The sequence below is a fragment of the Oncorhynchus gorbuscha genome, linkage group LG23 (genome assembly GCF_021184085.1).
Source record: "Oncorhynchus gorbuscha isolate QuinsamMale2020 ecotype Even-year linkage group LG23, OgorEven_v1.0, whole genome shotgun sequence".
NCBI lineage: Eukaryota > Metazoa > Chordata > Actinopteri > Salmoniformes > Salmonidae > Oncorhynchus > Oncorhynchus gorbuscha.
The window spans coordinates 53,834,630-53,851,729 of record NC_060195.1 but is presented as its reverse complement, the minus strand read 5'-3'; the positions used below and the strand labels follow the sequence as shown (position 1 = coordinate 53,851,729).

At 42.3% G+C, this 17,100-nt stretch overlaps 1 protein-coding gene across 1 annotated transcript; it reads left to right on the top strand.

The window, feature by feature from the left end:
- Window positions 1-1,613: 1,613 nt before the first annotated feature.
- On the top strand, window positions 1,614-16,134 carry kynu (kynureninase). Its single transcript, XM_046324247.1, has 14 exons — window positions 1,614-1,883; window positions 2,121-2,291; window positions 7,003-7,123; window positions 7,340-7,422; window positions 8,163-8,224; window positions 8,329-8,400; window positions 8,736-8,810; window positions 8,957-9,103; window positions 12,328-12,426; window positions 12,706-12,779; window positions 12,874-12,926; window positions 13,174-13,259; window positions 13,548-13,778; window positions 15,737-16,134. The coding sequence occupies exons 2-14, from the start codon at window positions 2,123-2,125 to the stop codon at window positions 15,863-15,865; spliced, it is 1,401 nt and encodes a 466-aa protein (XP_046180203.1). The 5' UTR covers window positions 1,614-1,883; window positions 2,121-2,122; the 3' UTR covers window positions 15,866-16,134.
- The last annotated feature ends 966 nt before the right edge of the window (window positions 16,135-17,100 follow it).

Below are 17,100 nucleotides of genomic sequence, written 5' to 3'. Positions count from 1 at the left end.
GCCACCAAACATCAAACATGAGCCATTTATAGTATGTAGAAGTGAAACAAATATGCAAAGACTTATTATGACGCTTTGAAGGGTTTGTGTTTGACCTCCCTTTGTGACTGGTGCCTTAACGGAAGACTGGTTATTTGCTATGACACTGTTAAGCTAAGGATCACCTCCTGCTGTCTGCAGCATTGAAGGGGATGATTTGGTCGAGGCAGCCTACCATTGGGATGCATGCAGTGAAGTAGCGCAAGGCCGTGGGCAGAGAGAAACCTTTGCAGTTCCATAGCTAATCTCATGCCGTTCTACACATGTTGACATGGCGCTGTGAGGTCGCCGAGGCAAAGCGCTCCTGTACATTTAGTAAATATTTAATATTTTGTATTCGTTTTTTGTTTTTTTATTAGTATTTTGCTTTTGAATAGCTAAATCAGTATAGATTAAGTCTGGGTTATATCTATATGTTTTTTGCCCATGAATTTGAAAATCAGCTCTTTCAACATAACTACTGTATGATACAAGTTTTATCCTGTGGTACTGTATGTCAGTGGTAATCTTAAAGTTGGATAAGGGCTAGGGAAATGTGGTGAAGGAGGATTGGAGTTGAGATATTATTCAATATAGTAACTTTGTCTTGCTCTTCATGGTGCTGAAACTCCTCTCTCTAAATTGATAATGGAGCTTCCTGTAGAGCTTCCTGATTCCTTCTATTCGTTAACTATTAGGACTGGCAGAGGAAATGTCCACTACAAATGAAGAGGAGAAATCGGTTACACTCAACTCCTATAGACTGACAGGTTAAATAGGCACCATCAGGAGATTTCCATCATGGAATACCACAGTACACAAATAAGTAGACATAATACGCATTGTGTTGTCTATTGTAAACTTGTACGAAAGGTGGATCACGCTATTGACTTCATTCTCTATCTGTATGCAGGTGGGAAGACTGAGGAGCATAAAGGCATTTACATTTCTCCAGCAGCACCAGGGGAAGGCAGTACAGCCTCCTAGAACCACTCAGAAAATAACAGCCTATTAATACCTGACTTGCTCCCCCCTAGCTTTCACAGGGACAGAAATCATCTTTCCCTGACTGCTTTATCCATTACAAAAAATGTACTCCTTCCTTCCCACAAAACCTCCCTGTCTTCTCACCTGGCTACTGTACAAAATATTGTTTATGTGAGCTTCACCTCAAACTACAATTTGAACGTTTTTGATGTCCTCACAAGGGGCGGACTGGGAATAGAAATCGGCTCTGGGATTGCTAACACACTGGCCCATTCTTTTCCCCCTTGAGGACCCCACAACAACCATGTTTTTCTTCCTTGAGGCCACCATTATCAGCCAGATAATGCTAATTGTTTTTGCATTTTTCCCACTAGGCAAAAAAGGACCGGCCCTTCTGGCATTTGCCAGAAATGCCAGATGCGCAGTCTACCCCTGTGTCCTCTACTGCGAGTTATTCTGAGCCCTGTCCAGGAGAAAAGTTTGAGAACTTTTCGCGCGACATGCCGATTAGAGGTCTGTCAACCAATTAGATACATGCAACGGTGTTCTTCCTGCCTCAATGCCCTATGCTCATCACGTACATCCGCCCAATTGAAGGAATGGAAGAAATAATAGGCTGTCCTGAAAAGCAACACATGGCAGTCTATGAAGGAAGTAGGTCTACATAGTGCCTATTCTTCGCCCATTTTGGATATAGGTGTTGTTTACAGTATCGATAAAACCTCGCCAGTGAGTTTATCTCTGAGGTCAATTATTAGCTAACTGCGGGAATTAACAGAGGGGTGAAAGAGCACTCCTGAATGTGTCCGAATAACTCTCAAACTGGTGAAAGAGACTGTGATATATTCAACTGAAATTGGAAATACTTGCATTATCTGGTAATTACCTAATTATTTAATTGTTTCTCCACGTTGAATTGTCATAATAGAATATATTGAGCTTTGGAATGCAGGCAGTTGTTTCGTGCATAAATGTAATTTTAGCCAACCTGTCAAAACATTTGAGGTGGGTATATAGCCTGTGTAGATAGTATACATACTGAATGACTAGTTTTGTTTGATCACTATTTGTAAATTGCATATTACTCTAAATCATGTTCCTTTTTTCAACTTCAGTAATGGACCCATTTGACGCCATGTCTCCGCGCAAGGTTCTGGAGCGCGTCTCTACTCTGCTGGGATGCAGCCAGACATCGAATGAAGTAGCCACATATCTGGACAATCACGACGAACTAAAGCATCTACGTGAACAGTTTCTATTACCCAAAGTTGCAGAACTCCCTCCTTGTAAGTAAAATGGCAAGCAGGCCTTTTTATGCACTGGCTAGTTGCTTCTCCGTCTCCCCATAGCAGTCTGTGGAGTGTCGTGATATTATTATTATCTTATGTGTAGGAAAACCTCTGACCTTTACTAACTTGTGGCCAGAGATTTTCTGGCTACAATGAGCCTTGCTTGCCCCAATTTAGTCGAAAGAATGGTCTGCTGTATAGTCACTATGGGGAGGACTTTCTAGAGCAACCGGTTAAATTGTGAATTAGAGCATTTTAAAAACATATTTAAATGTTTAAACTAGTGAGATATATACTGTATGTGATTATTGAAAGCATCTGTGAGTTTGCTTGATTTACTGTCATCCGAAATTAAGATATTTCATTATTTTGCCATATATAATTCATGTATACTACACTACTTTTACAACGGGCTGGCGTTTTGACCATATCGAATTGGTTGGAATTCCACATGTTTTTTTTTTTTTTACCTCAGATTGGTGATGCTCGTATATAAACGTTTTATAGTCAACATGACACAACATCAATTGCTTATAACCTATCAATATCTTTAGTTATGTACTGTTGATTTTGTCATACAGGCTGGGCGTTGCATGATTAAAAAAGCAGCTATCATTTTCTCAAATTGCACGGACAATTAGGGGCGGTCATTGCAAAACATAGACTTCTACAAGTTCTTGTCTAACCAACCGTGTGTAGGTCATTCAACTTTCCGTGGGGCCTTTTAAGTCGTGTTAGTTTAAACAGTGCTAAACCTGAACGTTTGCCCCCTGTTCTATTGATTTCAGTGTATCGATGGAGGTGATGAACAAAAAAGTATTGCATTACACTTACCAGGTTGGAGACCCACTTGAAACAAAATGCAACACTTCAAAATGAAGCCAGCTGTTTTCTATAAATTGTCCTCTAACCAGTGATGCACACATTATTCCCATGTTCTGCGTGGTTTTTGAGCTGTGTTAGTTTTAACAGGATGTGCAACCTCATCTCCCTCTCTTGTGCAAATAATTTAAATGTTATAATCGATAGGAGTGATTTATTTTATTTAAGCTTTATTTATCTAGGCAAGTCGGTTAAGAACACATTGTTATTTCTAATTATGGCCTACCCCAGCCAAACCTAGACGATGCTGGGCCAATTGTGCACCACCGTATGGGACTCCTAATCATGGCCGGATGTTATACAGCCTGGATTTGAACCAGGGACTGTAGTGACAGCCCTTAGCACTGAGATGCAGTGCCTTAGACCGCTGTGCCACTCGGGAGCCCCAAAACACTGTTGCTGTTTCTATTTCTGTTTTGGTGAACCCTGTATCAAAATTCAACATTCCAAAATGTAGCTGATGGTACTGTAGGTTGTCCTCTAAACAGTGATGTTTTTTGAGCTGTGGTAGTTTCAACAGTGGCCCACTCTTACATGCAGAACTGCTTTGACTCAGCGACATTTGTGGGTTTTCAAGCATGAACCTCTCGTTTCAAGTCCTGCCACAACATCTCAATTGGGATAAGGTCTGGACTTTGACTAGGCCGTTCCAGAACTTCATATGTGTTACTTTTTAACCACTTTCATGTAGACTTGATTGTGTGTTTTGGATCATTGTCTTGCTGCGTGATCCACCTTCGCTTCAGTTTCAGCTCACAGACGGATGGCCTGACATTCTCCTGTAGAATTCTCTGATACAGAGCAGAATTCATGGTTCTTTGATTAAGGCACAGTCCACAGGTGAAGAACTAATTGTCATCTTGACTGGATTTGCTTGTAAATCATTTTTTTTGTTTTATTACAAACATTTTCATATTTTTTCTAGTGAGGCCCTGAGACAGCAAAGCATCCCCAATTCACCACACTACCACCACCATGCTTGACCTTTGGTATAAGGTTCTTACTGTGGAGTGCAGTGTTTGGTTTTTATCAGGCATAATGGGACCCATTGTCATCCAGAAAGTTATACTCTTGACTCATCTGTCCATAGAACATTCTTCCAAGAGTCTTGATGATCATCCAGGTGCTTTTTTGGAAAACTTGAGTAAACTTTTTGGATGAGATGATACCCATGAAATATTTTATTAACAGTTATTCAAATGGACATTTATGTTCCCTGATCAACTGCCATGTTTTCAACTTGTCAGTACGAGTAGTTACTGAGTGTAAGGGGGCAATTACTTTTTCACACAAGGGAATTGGGTGTTGCGCAACTTTGTTAATAAAAAACAAAAGGATATTTTAATTTATGTGTAAACTCATGTTGATCTTATATTAGGTTTTAGTTGAAGATCTGATAACATTCAGTATAAAAAAATATGCAACAATAGAGAAAATAAAAAATGGCAAATACTTTATCATGGCACTATGTATAGACATTATATGTATAGATAGTACATTATATGTATAGATAGTACATTATATGTATAGATAGTACATTATATGTATAGATAGTACATTATATGTATAGATAGTACATTATATGTATAGATAGTACATTATATGTATAGATAGTACATTATATGTATAGATAGTACATTATATGTATAGATAGTACATTATATGTATAGATAGTACATTATATGTATAGATAGTACATTATATGTATAGATAGTACATTATATGCATAGATTTTCAATATATCACTCCGTTTCTGCATATTGGTTATTGATTTGGACACTTTAAAACTGTCTTGACATTGGGCTATTTATTAATGACTTGTCATCAAGAAGCGACAGCATCATTTTCAACTTAAGTTTTAGGAATGTAAATGTAACTTTCAACATGAATTTTCCAATGCTATTGTACTTAATCAGGTAAAAACTGCTGAATGAGTCCGAAAGTGTGCTGGGATTTATTTATTTTGTTGATCCCCGGGACCACCCATACGTAGAATGTATGCACACATGACTGTAAGTCGCTTTGGATAAAAGCGTCTGCTAAATGGCATATATTATTATTATATTATTGATACCGTCTACCAGAAATAACCAAAATGGTTTTGCCCTGCCTACTGTATACAGTTGAAGTCGGACGTTTACATACAATACATTTAAACTCAGTTTTTCACAATTCCTGACATTTAATCCCAGGAAAAATTTAGGATCACTTCTTTATTTGAAGAATGTGAAATGTCAGGATAATAGTAGAGAGAATGATTTATTTCATCACATTCCCAGTGGGTCAGAAGTTTACATACACTCAATTAGTATTTGGTATCATTGCCTTTAAATTGTTTAACTTGGGTCAAACGTTTTGGGTAGCCTTCCCACAAGCTTCCCAAAATAAGTTGGGTGAATTTTGGCCCATTCCTCCTGACAGAGCTGGTGTAACTGAGTCAGGTTTGTAGGCCTCCTTGCTCGCACACGCTTTTTCAGTTTTGCCCACAAATTTTCTATAGGGTTGATGTCAGGGCTTTGTGATGGCCACTCCAATACCCTGACTTTGTTGTACTTAAGCCATTTTGCAACAACTTTGGAAGTATGCTTGGAGTCATTGTCCATTTGGAAGACCCATTTGCGACCAAGCTTTAACTTCCTGACTGATGTCTTGAGACGTTGCTTCAATATATCCACCTAATTTTCTTTCCTCGTGATGCCATCTATTTTGTGAAGTGCATCAGTCCCTCCTGCAGCAAAGCACCCCCACAACATGATGCCGCCACCCCCATGCTTCACGGTTGAGATGGTGTTCTTTGGCTTGCAAGCCACCACTTTCTTCCTCCAAAAATAATGATGGTCATTATGGCCAAACAGTTCTATTTTTGTTTCATCAGACCAGAGGACAATTCTCCAAAAAGTGTGATATTTTTCCCCATGTGCAGTTGCAAACCATAGTCTGGCTTTTTTATGGCGGTTTTGGAGCAGTGGCTTCTTCCTTGCTGAGCGGCCTTTCAGGTTATGTCGATATAGGACTCGTTCTACTATGGATATAAATACTTTTGTGCCTGTTTCCTCCAGCAAGGTCCTTTGCTGTTGTTCTGGGATTGATTCAAACTTTTTGCACCAAAGTACGTTCATCTCTAGGAGACATAACGCGTCTCCTTCCTAAGCAGTATAACGGCTGCGTGGTCCCATGGTGTTTATACTTGCGTACTATTGTTTGTACAGACGAACGTCGCACCTTTAGGCGTTTGAAAATTGCTCCCAACGATGAACAGTCAACTTAGTGTATGTAAACTTCTGACCCACTGGAATTCTGATACATTGAATTATAAGTGAAATAATCTTTCTGTAAACAATTGTTGGAAAAATTATTTGTCATGCACAAAGTAGATGTCCTAACCGACTTGCCAAAACTATAGTTTGTTAACAAGAGATTGGTGGAGTGGTTGAAAAACGAGTTTTAATGACTCCAACCTGAGTGTATGTAAACCTCCGACTTCAACTGTACATGTAGGTCTACAAGATCCTACATACAGACAGGAAACGGCCTCCCTGGTCGGGTACAATGAGGTCAGAAAATATTTGCTGCTGGGATATGTATTATAGCTGGAAGCGAGATGCTCACAACATATGGGTTGGGCTGAAAAAAGGAGATGACTAAGCACTTTCATTTCGCTAACTAAGTGTTTGAAAGTTGAATCATTTCAATGACATTCTTCAACTGCAAAACAAAAGCATCTTTTTGGGGTCAAGAAGTAGGCCGTGATTTGAACAATGCAGGGAAACTTCTTAGTAAAAATGTGTGGATCGATTGGGCTAATGCACTGTTATTGTTCCCTTAGCTGACCTTACGCTTGTGGATGGCACCAAGGAATGCGTTTACTTTGTGGGGAACTCACTTGGCCTCCAGCCCAAAATGGCCAAGAAGTACATCGACGAGGAGCTGGATAAATGGGCTAAAACGTAAGTTGTTCCCTCAACGTTTCCCCCAATGTCCGCTTTATGACACTGAATCAGCTAAAGTTTTAGTCAACTATTTCAAGTACAGTAATGGTCATTTGAGGATGACATGCCCCCCCCCCCTGAACCTTTCTCTTTAAAAAGCTATTGTCCTATCTGTGAAATGTGTATCCTATCCTTGTAGCTGTGAGCATAGTTTTATTGCGTTCTGTTTTACAGGGGGGTTCATGGCCATGTACACGGCTCTCGACCTTGGGCCTGGGCGGAGAACAATATAGAGGGACTCATGGCTAATGTAGTTGGTATGTTCATACAATAACACATGTTCAATGCATTATCTAACATAACGTTCTATGTTAGTTGTATGATCATATTAGTGAACATGAGCTCGGGCTGAAATGGGGCTGTTTAACGATGCATGTCGGCACCTTTACAGGCTTTTTACACTGATGTGCGAACAAAGGGTTTCAATACACAGTCATCACGGTTCCCTATATCGGCATTGTTCCATTTTTCACACAGCACCGTTAAAAGCCTGTAATTTCCAGCTCTCATAACATCCATGGTTAAATTGTCAGGTAATTCTGATAGGTTATTATCGTTCTGTCCGGCTGTTGGAAATGTATGACAGAGAGACCTATCTGTGACTGGTTTTAAAAGGTAATTGCACCCTGACATCTTTTGCAGAGTGCAAAGTACAACCAAACCAAACAACTGAAGGCCATTGTGCAATCACCTCAGATGCCTTTTATGTGTGGAAAATGTACTTTGGAAAATGTAGGTTGTGATAGCTTAAATGCTATTAAGTTAAAAAATGTGTTCAAATGTTATATCAGAGCAATGGGAATTAAATCACCTTTGTGTGTGTGTGTGTGTGTGTGTGTGTGTGTGTGTGTGTGTGTGTGTGTGTGTGTGTGTGTGTGTGTGTGTGTGTGTGTGTGTGTGTGTGTGTGTGTGTGTGTGTGTGTGTGTGTGTGTGTGTGTGTGTGTGTGTGTGTGTGTGTGTGTGTGTGTGTGTGTGTGTGTGTTTGCATGCCAACAGGGGCTAAAGTTGAGGAGGTTGCCTTGATGAATGGGTTAACAGTTAATCTGCATATTCTGTTGGTAAGATAACGTCAAACTTTTATACAAATTGCCAACGTAAACATACACTATACATTATATACCGAGACTTTACATTAACAACATGTTATATATTTGCTTTACAGCTGTCTTTTTACAAACCTACAGCAAAACGTCACAAAATCCTTCTTGAGGACAAGGCTTTCCCCTCAGACCATGTGAGTAATTCGAACGACACAGCACTTGTTTTCAACCGACAGGATGTTGGTGTAATGACTGCAGGTCATTTTGTGTTCAAAAGGCATTTGCATTCTTCAACTGCATTTCAACCACATTTCATGTTTTTGCCCTAAAAAGAACCAGTTTTGACAGTTGTAATCTACTTGTTAAAGTGTGCAGAGACTACTCTTCGTCATTTACACTGTCGTAATAGAAATGTCCGCTGTTGTTATTCCCACAAGATGTTATCTGTTGTCTCTGTGTTGGTGGAGAAGAGTGGGGGTAAATTGACCCACTTTTTTTTTACCATGTTCATCATGTGTAATTTCTTCAGTATGCTGTGGAATCTCAGATCCAGTTGAAAGGTTACGACCCTAAGCAGAGCATGCTGCTCATGAAGCCCAGACCGGTAAACTAGTCTTCCTTTTTTTCTATAATCACCTTTAGGGGAATAGGACATAAATAATCACTTTTATTTGCACCTGTTTATTAACAGTTATTAAAAGTGACATTTTATATACCCTGATCGACTGCTGTGTTTTTTAATACCGGCAGGGCGAGGAGGTGCTGAGAACTGAGGACATTCTGGACACGATAGAAAAGGAGGGAGATTCCATTGCGGTGGTCCTGTTCAGTGGAGTGCAGTACTACACCGGGCAGCTCTTTGATATGGCCGCCATCACTAAAGCAGGGCAGCAGAAGGTTAAAGGACGACTTTAGAACCAATCCTCTGTCTTTTTCTCGCCTGCAGTGAGACCCAAACATTTTTTTTTGGGGGGGGGGGGGTGTTCAACTTTTGAACGAACGAATTCTTTGTCTATAAACTACTTCTAAACCCTTTACAAATCCCCTTAGAGCAGGCTTCCACAATGCCCATCCCCACTATATATACAAACGTATGTGGACAGTACACCCCTTCACATTAGTGGATTTGGCTGTTTCAGCCACACCTGTTGCTGATGTGTATAAAATCGATCACAGAGCCATGCAATCTCCATAGACACATACTGGCAGTAGAGTGGCCTTAATGAAGTGCTCAATGACTATCATCGTGGCACCTTCATATTTTTTTAAAACTTATTTTTCTCGCCAATTTTGTGAGATCCAATTGGTAGTTAGTCTTGTCCCATCGCTGCACCTCCCGTATGGACTCGGGAGAGGCGAAGGTCGCGAGCCGTGCGTCCTCCGAAACACAACCCTGCCAAGCCGCACTGCTTCTTGACACACTGCTCGCTTAACCCGGAAGCCGGCCACACCAATGTGTTGGAGGAAACACCACATACCTGGCGACCGTGTCAGCGTGCATGCGCCCGGCCCGACACAGGAGTCGCTAGAGCGCAATGGGACAAAGACATCCCGGCCGGCCAAACACTCCCCTTACCCGGGTGAAGCTGGGCCAATTGTGCGCCGCCTCATGAGTCTCCCGGCGCTCGACACAGCCCGTTATCGAACCCGAATCTGTAGTGATGCAGTGCCTTAACCCGCTGCTCCACTCGGGAGGCCTAGTTCGTCAAATTTCTGCCATGCTAGAGCTGCCCGTTTAACTGTAAGTGCTTTTATTGTGAAGTGGAAACAACAATTGGCTGGAGTGGTATAAAGCTCGCTGCCATTGGACTCTGCAGCAGTGAAAACGTGCTCTCTGGAGTGATGAATCACGCTTGACTATCTGGCAGTCCGACGGACGAATCTGGGTTTGGATGCCAGGAGAACACTACCTGCCCGTTTGCTTTAATGTTTTAATCAAATTGTATCTCTATTTGGGCTTCTTGCGGTCAAATTGTAGTTTACAAATTATTTATTATTATGTTCCGGCCTCTGAGCCGCTGCTCAAGAAAAAATCAGCCCGAGGCTGAATCTATTTCATGATCCCACTCCTTAGAGGGTACTCCAACATTATCTTGATGGAGTTTTATAAAGGTTCAATTTAAACAGTCAAGGGACAACACTGCCCTCTGGTGTCCAAACTGTGATACTGTCACTACATTGCGACAAAGCAGTGAAATGGATGAGTCTTTGTTTATAATCAGTGGTTAAATTGGGCTGGAGTCGCACCCGCCTACTTTCCTTCTAGTTTCTATTCTTATAGTGAACCCTTGTATCAAAGGGGGCATAAGCTTGATCTATGCGTTATTATACTCGCACAATCTGGATTCCCTGAGCTCTCTTTAGAACCAATGGGAAGAGGATTTTAGGTGAACAACTTTCCGATGAAACTTGGCAGAGTATGCTTCAGAGAATACATGTTTAATCTATACGTCGAAGACACGCTGTAATTCAATTTAAAATACTTAATTGGCTGCATTGGTCAAAGGCACAATTATCCAAGATTAGACCAGAAATAGATACCACTTTTTGACAGATGTAAACAGGCTCCTGCTACTTTATTACACGTTTTGGACATGCCCGGAATTGACAGATTTCTTGATATCCATTTTTTTTAGACGTTTTCTAGACTTATAGAACCTTCTGCCTTTTTTTGCATTATTCGGCGTGGCACCACGAGAGGCCCCTCTAAACAGTTCTATGGGCAACATGCTGGCTTCTTTTCTAGCTAGGCGTCTTATACTATTTAAGTGGAAGGATTGGGTTCCTCCTGCTTTTAACCACTGGATAAAGGAAGTTATGCAACATCTCAAGCTAGAGAAAAAAACCTCTACTCCGTCCGGGGATCTGCGATTACATTTTATCATATCTGGCAACCTTCCCTATCCTTTGTAGAAGACCCAGCTAATTTCACCCAGCTATCTCCATAAACCAACCCACATTAGAATTATTCATTGTATATCATGTCTGCTTTAAGTCTGGTTTTGGGGTGGGGCTCTGTTTGCACATGGAGGGTGGCTCTGATTTGGTGGGGGATCCGTGTGCGTTCTGCCCTCAGACCTGTTCTGTCTGTTATCTATATAATCATAAATGCCAAATAAATAAACCTTGGGGTCTAGAACCGGGCTCCTGCACCTTGGGTCAAAAGGAGAAACGGACGGAGCAAAGCTCCAGCAATGTTAAGGTTTTGAACAGAAGAATAGGATTAACCAAGGTTAGGGTTAGGATTGAACATATGGCTATAGTTGAGGTTAGATTTATGCCAAGTTGGGTGTTATGGTTGTGGTTGACCTGGGATGTGGATATGAAGCTAGGGTTAGGGTTGTGGTTGAAGTTGAAGCTAGGGTTGAACAGGGATGTGGATATGAAGCTAGGGTTAGGGTTGTGGTTAAGTCTGTGGTTGTGGTTGACCTGGGATGTGGATATGAAGTTTGAATTGTGGCCGAGGGTTAGAGTAGAACCAGGAAGTGAACATGAACCTAGGATTAGTGTTAGAGGGACTCCACTGTATTCCTAATTCAACCCCTGTTTATAATGCATAACAGCTATTGTGTATAGTCAACGTATTTGATCATGCTTCTATCTATTGTATAATGTTATTGTTAACATTGGCTTTTGAGTTAATGAAGCATGTTATTATGCACACACACACACACACACACACACACACACACACACACACACACACACACACACACACACACACACACACACACACACACACACACACACACACACACACACACACACACACACACACACACACACACACACACACACACACACACACACACACACACACACACACACACACACACACAAGCCTTCCCTCTCTGTCACATTTAGCAGGGCAATCAAAATAACCAGATTTAGTCAGTCCTAATGATCCTCAGAATAATACCCCTACTAGGAATACATTCATAATTTATTAAGCTTGTCTTAAAAAGACATGTACGCACGCAAACGAACACACACAGGCAGGCAAACAAACACACACACACACACTCACGCTGATGAACTGCCTCTGATGTGTCCTGACTGCACAGCTTCGGCCTGCTGCCCTTAGCATCTGGCATGACGGTGCCTTTTTGTTCTTCCTACAGGGTTGCTACGTTGGTTTTGACTGTGCACACGCAGTGGGCAATGCAGAGCTGAAGCTGCATGACTGGGGAGTGGACTTTGCCTGCTGGTGCTCCTACAAGGTCAGCATTGGGGTCTGTGTGGCAAAATCAAGGCAAATGAACTGCTGACAGTGACTTCACTCTTTTTCCTGTCCAACACCTGCTGACACAGGAAGACAACAATATGTGGGGTCGAAATGTACTCGTTCGAGCTTAATATTGCCAACAATTATTTTCTTGCCGTTGTTATCAATGCCCATTTCAAATATTGTAGATTATCATTGGTCTTCAACATTGTAGAAAGTAGGCAGACAAACTATGCAATGTGTTGGTAAGAATTATTTTTGGATTCACGTGTAGTATGTGAATTCTGGAGCTGGTGGTCTGGCTGGAGCTTTTATCCATGAGAAGAATGCACTTACAGTCAAGCCTGCGTGAGTATGACGGTGCAGTACAGCTCAGATTTGTGTTCCTATTGCGTGTTTGACTATGGTGTATGTTTTAACTGCTCGTTACTTTCTCTCTCAGGCTCACGGGATGGTGGGGACATAACTTGAAAACAAGGTTCCGCATGGATAATGGTATCAACATGTTTGTGATCATGTTCTCATTCTAGTCCCTGTACTGGGGACACATTGCAGAATGTTGCTTCGAGTTGGCCCTGTCGGTCTCTAAGCAGAGATACACACGAAGCTTGATTTACACTGTCATCTTGTGGTCATTTTAGGGTATTACAGAATAGGTTCTACTGTGTTCATTTCGCCATTTCAGTCAAGCCAGAACCCAAATGAGTTCATCACGAACATCCTACATTTTTTCTGACAATAGAAATGGATCTACTACCTGGTATAAGTGGCTTTCGGCTATCAAACCAACCCATCCTGCTGGTGTGTCCACTGCAAGCTAGTTTGGAGGTGATTCATTTTGGTTTTTCATATCTATATCATACAGCAGATATTAGAACTTGTTCGTACTCATCTCTCTAACCATGGAGTTTAAAAGTGACCTGTAAAAGGTTGTAACTGTTATAATAAGCAGGGTTGGGGTCAATCCAGGAAGTACAGTGAAATTCGAATTCTCTTCAGTGTTTTTCAATTAGGAGAATTTGGAATTGGAATTTGGTTTACTTTCTGAATTGAAATGGAATTGAGCCCAGCTCTGGCAATAACTGATTAGTTGTCAATCTTTGTCAATACGTCCAGGTCTTTGCTATGACCAGTATGGCAGCTCTGAGGATGAAGTCCAGACTTCTGACAGGTTACTTGGAGTGTCTGATCCAGCACTACTACAACAGGGACGAGGCCCAGCCTTACAAGCCCTACGTCCATATCATCACTCCCTCCCACCCTGAGGAACGAGGCTGCCAACTCTCCCTCTCTTTCTCTGTCCCCATCGCAGCCGTGTTCCAGGAGCTGGAGAAGAGGGGTGTCGCTGTGAGTGGCTTCATATATAATAAACTCAGCAAAAAAACAAACGTCCTCTCACTGTCAACTGCGTTTATTTTCAGCAAACTTGTGTAATATTTGTGTAACATGTGTAAATATTTGTATGAACAGAACAAGATTCAACAACTGAGACATAAACTGAAACAAGTTCCACAGACATGTGACTAACAGAAATTGAATAATGTGTCCCTAAACAAAGGGGGGGTCAAAAGTAACAGTCAGTATCTGGTGTGGCCACCAGATGCATTAAGTACTGCAGTGCATCTCCTCCTCATGGACTGCACCAGATTTTCCAGTTCTTGCTGTAAGATGTTACCCCACTCTTCCACCAAGGCACCTGCAAGTTCCCGGACAATTCTGGGGGAATGGCCCTAGCCCTCACCCTCCGATCTAACAGGTCCCAGACGTGCTCAATGGGATTGAGATCCAGGCTCTTCACTGGCCATAGCAGAACACTGACATTCCTGTCTTGCAGGAAATCACGCACAGAACAAGCAGTATGGCTGGTGGCATTGTCATGCTGGAGGGTCATGTCAGGATGAGCCTGCAGGAAGGGTACCACATGAGGGAGGAGGATGTGTTCCCTGTAACGCACAGCGTTGAGATTGCCTGCAATGACAACAAGCTCAGTCCGATGATGCTGTGACACACCGCCCCAGACCATGACCTCCCCAGACCTTAGTCCAGCCTCTCTCAGCCTATTGCGGACAGTCTGAGCACTGATGGAGGGATTGTGTGTTCCTGGTGTAACTCAGGCAGTTGTTGTTGCCTTCCTGTACCTGTCCCGCAGGTGTGATGTTCGGATATACTGATCCTGTGCAGGTGTTACACGTGGTCTGCCACTGCGAGGACTATCAGCTGTCCGTCCTGTCTCCCTGTAGCGCTGTCTTAACGACCATTCTCACAGTTTGGACATTGCAATTTATTGCCCTGGCCACATCTACAGTCCTCATGCCTCCTTGCAGTGTATTCACGACCAATCCACAAGTGCCTTTTCGTTCATTGTTTGTGGTTTATTGAACAAGTATGGGAAACAGTGTTTAAACTCTTTTACAATGAAGATCTGTGAAGTTTTTTGGAATGATCTTTGAAAGACAGGGTCCTGAACAAGGGATCTTTCTTTTTTTGCTGAGTTTACAAAAGTAGTACATTATTGACGAGTTTCCCAGACCCATATTAAGCCTAGTCTGGACTGAAAATTGCTCTCTTAAATAAAATACAAATTCAGTTTTTTATTTTTATCCATTGACCATGCTTTTTAGTCCAGACGTGGGTTTACATGTCATTTGGGTACAGAACACACGTTCTTAATATGTATGCTGAACAAAAAATATAAATGCAACATGTCAAGTCTTGGTCCCGTGTTTCACTAGCTGATATAATAGATCCCAGAAATGTTCCATATGCACAAATTATGTGCACTATTTTTTTTTACATCCTTGTTAGGGAGCATTTCTCCTTTGCCACGATAATCCATCCATCTGACAGGTATGGCATATCAAGAAATTGATTAAACAATTGCAGACCACGTGTAACCACCCCAGCCCAGGACCACCATATGCAGCTTCATTACCCTGCAGGATCGTCTGTCTGTAACAAAGCCCATTTGTGGGGGGAAAATTAATTCTGATTGGCTGGGCCTGGCTCCTCAGTGTGTGGGCCTGGCTCCCCAATGGGTGGGCCTATGTCCTCCCAGGTCCACCCATGGCTGGGCCCCTGCCCAGTCATGTGAAATCCATAGATTAGGGTCTAATTTAATTTATTTCAATCGACTGATTTCCTTCTATGATCTGTAACTCAGGAAAATCTTTGAAATTGTTGCCTGTTGTGTGTATATTTTTAGTCAGTATAAATGTTTTATGCATGATTATACAGACATAGATTCAAATCTATGTTTTGGAATTGACTATTGCTGTTTTGATCTGTTCTCTCCATGCGATCTCAAGTGTGACATGAGGGAACCCAACGTTCTGCGCATCGCTCCGGTGCCGCTCTACAACTCCTTTAGCGACGTGCACCGCTTCATCACTGTTCTCGGATCAGCTTTGGCTGCCAGCAAAGAACTACAACAATGATAGAAACAGTCTTTTACTGTTACCCCACCTTTCAGAGTATTCTTGACAGTGCGGTATGAAAACAAGATGTTTTTATCGACTATGTGCTGGAGTCACTGACAGGTCTTCTGAACAACTGTCCCAAAGAATTGCAATATGTTTTGCCTAGGCTACTCAGTAAAACAAAATTGGTTGGAATTGTATTCCTACTCAAAATTTATTGAGACAAGTTTGTTGCTATACAATGTCAAATAAAATAAAATATTCAATTACTGTGAATCTCAATTCAAGATGAGCTTCTGCATTTTTATTTGGAACCTTTATTTTTAAAGGGAGTTGATGCTGAGACCACGGTCTCTTTTCCAGATGAGCTCTGTGTAGATCAACAGTACACATCAAAATACAATTAACACGTGAAACTACAACTCACATGCAAATTAAAAAGCCGGGACAGAGAAAAGCTTGGACTGGGCTGAGCCAGAGCTGCCCTTCCATGGGGGTGGGAGGGCCAATAGACCAGAGCAGTTCCTCTTGCTGCTCCGTAGGCAATTACCATGGTCTTGAAGTGGATGCGAGCTTTGACTGGAGGAGGTTGAAAATCAGGCGGGCTGCAGCGTTCTGGGTAAATTGCAGGGGTTTGATGGCACAAACTGGGAGCCTGGAATCGGACCTGTGTGTAGGGTCGTACACTACGGATGTTGCAGAGCATGATCCTGCAGGAGTGAGCCACTGCTTTGATGTTTGCAGAGAATGACAGCGTGTTGTCCAGGGCCACGCTAAAGTTCTTTGCACTCTGGAAGGGGGACACTGGAGTTGTTAACCATGATGGAGAGGTCTTGGAGCGGGCAGGCCAGCTCTTTCTTGTTGAACTTGGGGTGGTGGGCCGACATCAAGAGATGCTTGACTTGACCTGGGTGTCAGAAGGGGGGGGGGCAAAAGGTAGTTGAGTGTCATCCACATAGCAATGATAGGAGAGACCATGTGAGGATATGACGGAGCCGAGTGACTTGGTGTATAGAGAGAAGAGGAGAGGGCCTATAACCGAGCCCTGGGGGACACTAGTAGTGAGAGTACGTGGTGCAGACACAGAACCTCTCCACGCTACCTGATAGGAGCAGCCTCCAAGAGTGTGCGTAGCCTGAGATGCCCAGCCCTAAGAGGGTGGAGAGGAAGAGCTGATGGCTCATGGTGTTGAAGGGAGTGGATAGATCTAGGAGAATGAGAACAGAGAGAGAGTCAGCTTTGGCAGGGCGGAG

Bases quoted from the DNA above. Each gene is read 5' to 3' on its own strand.
- kynu (XM_046324247.1), top strand. From the start codon at position 2,123: ATGGACCCATTTGACGCCATGTCTCCGCGCAAGGTTCTGGAGCGCGTC. The intron at 7,423-8,162 runs GTATGTTCATAC...GCATGCCAACAG, and splicing joins ACTCATGGCTAATGTAGTTG to GGGCTAAAGTTGAGGAGGTT. The intron at 8,225-8,328 runs GTAAGATAACGT...TTTGCTTTACAG, and splicing joins TTAATCTGCATATTCTGTTG to CTGTCTTTTTACAAACCTAC.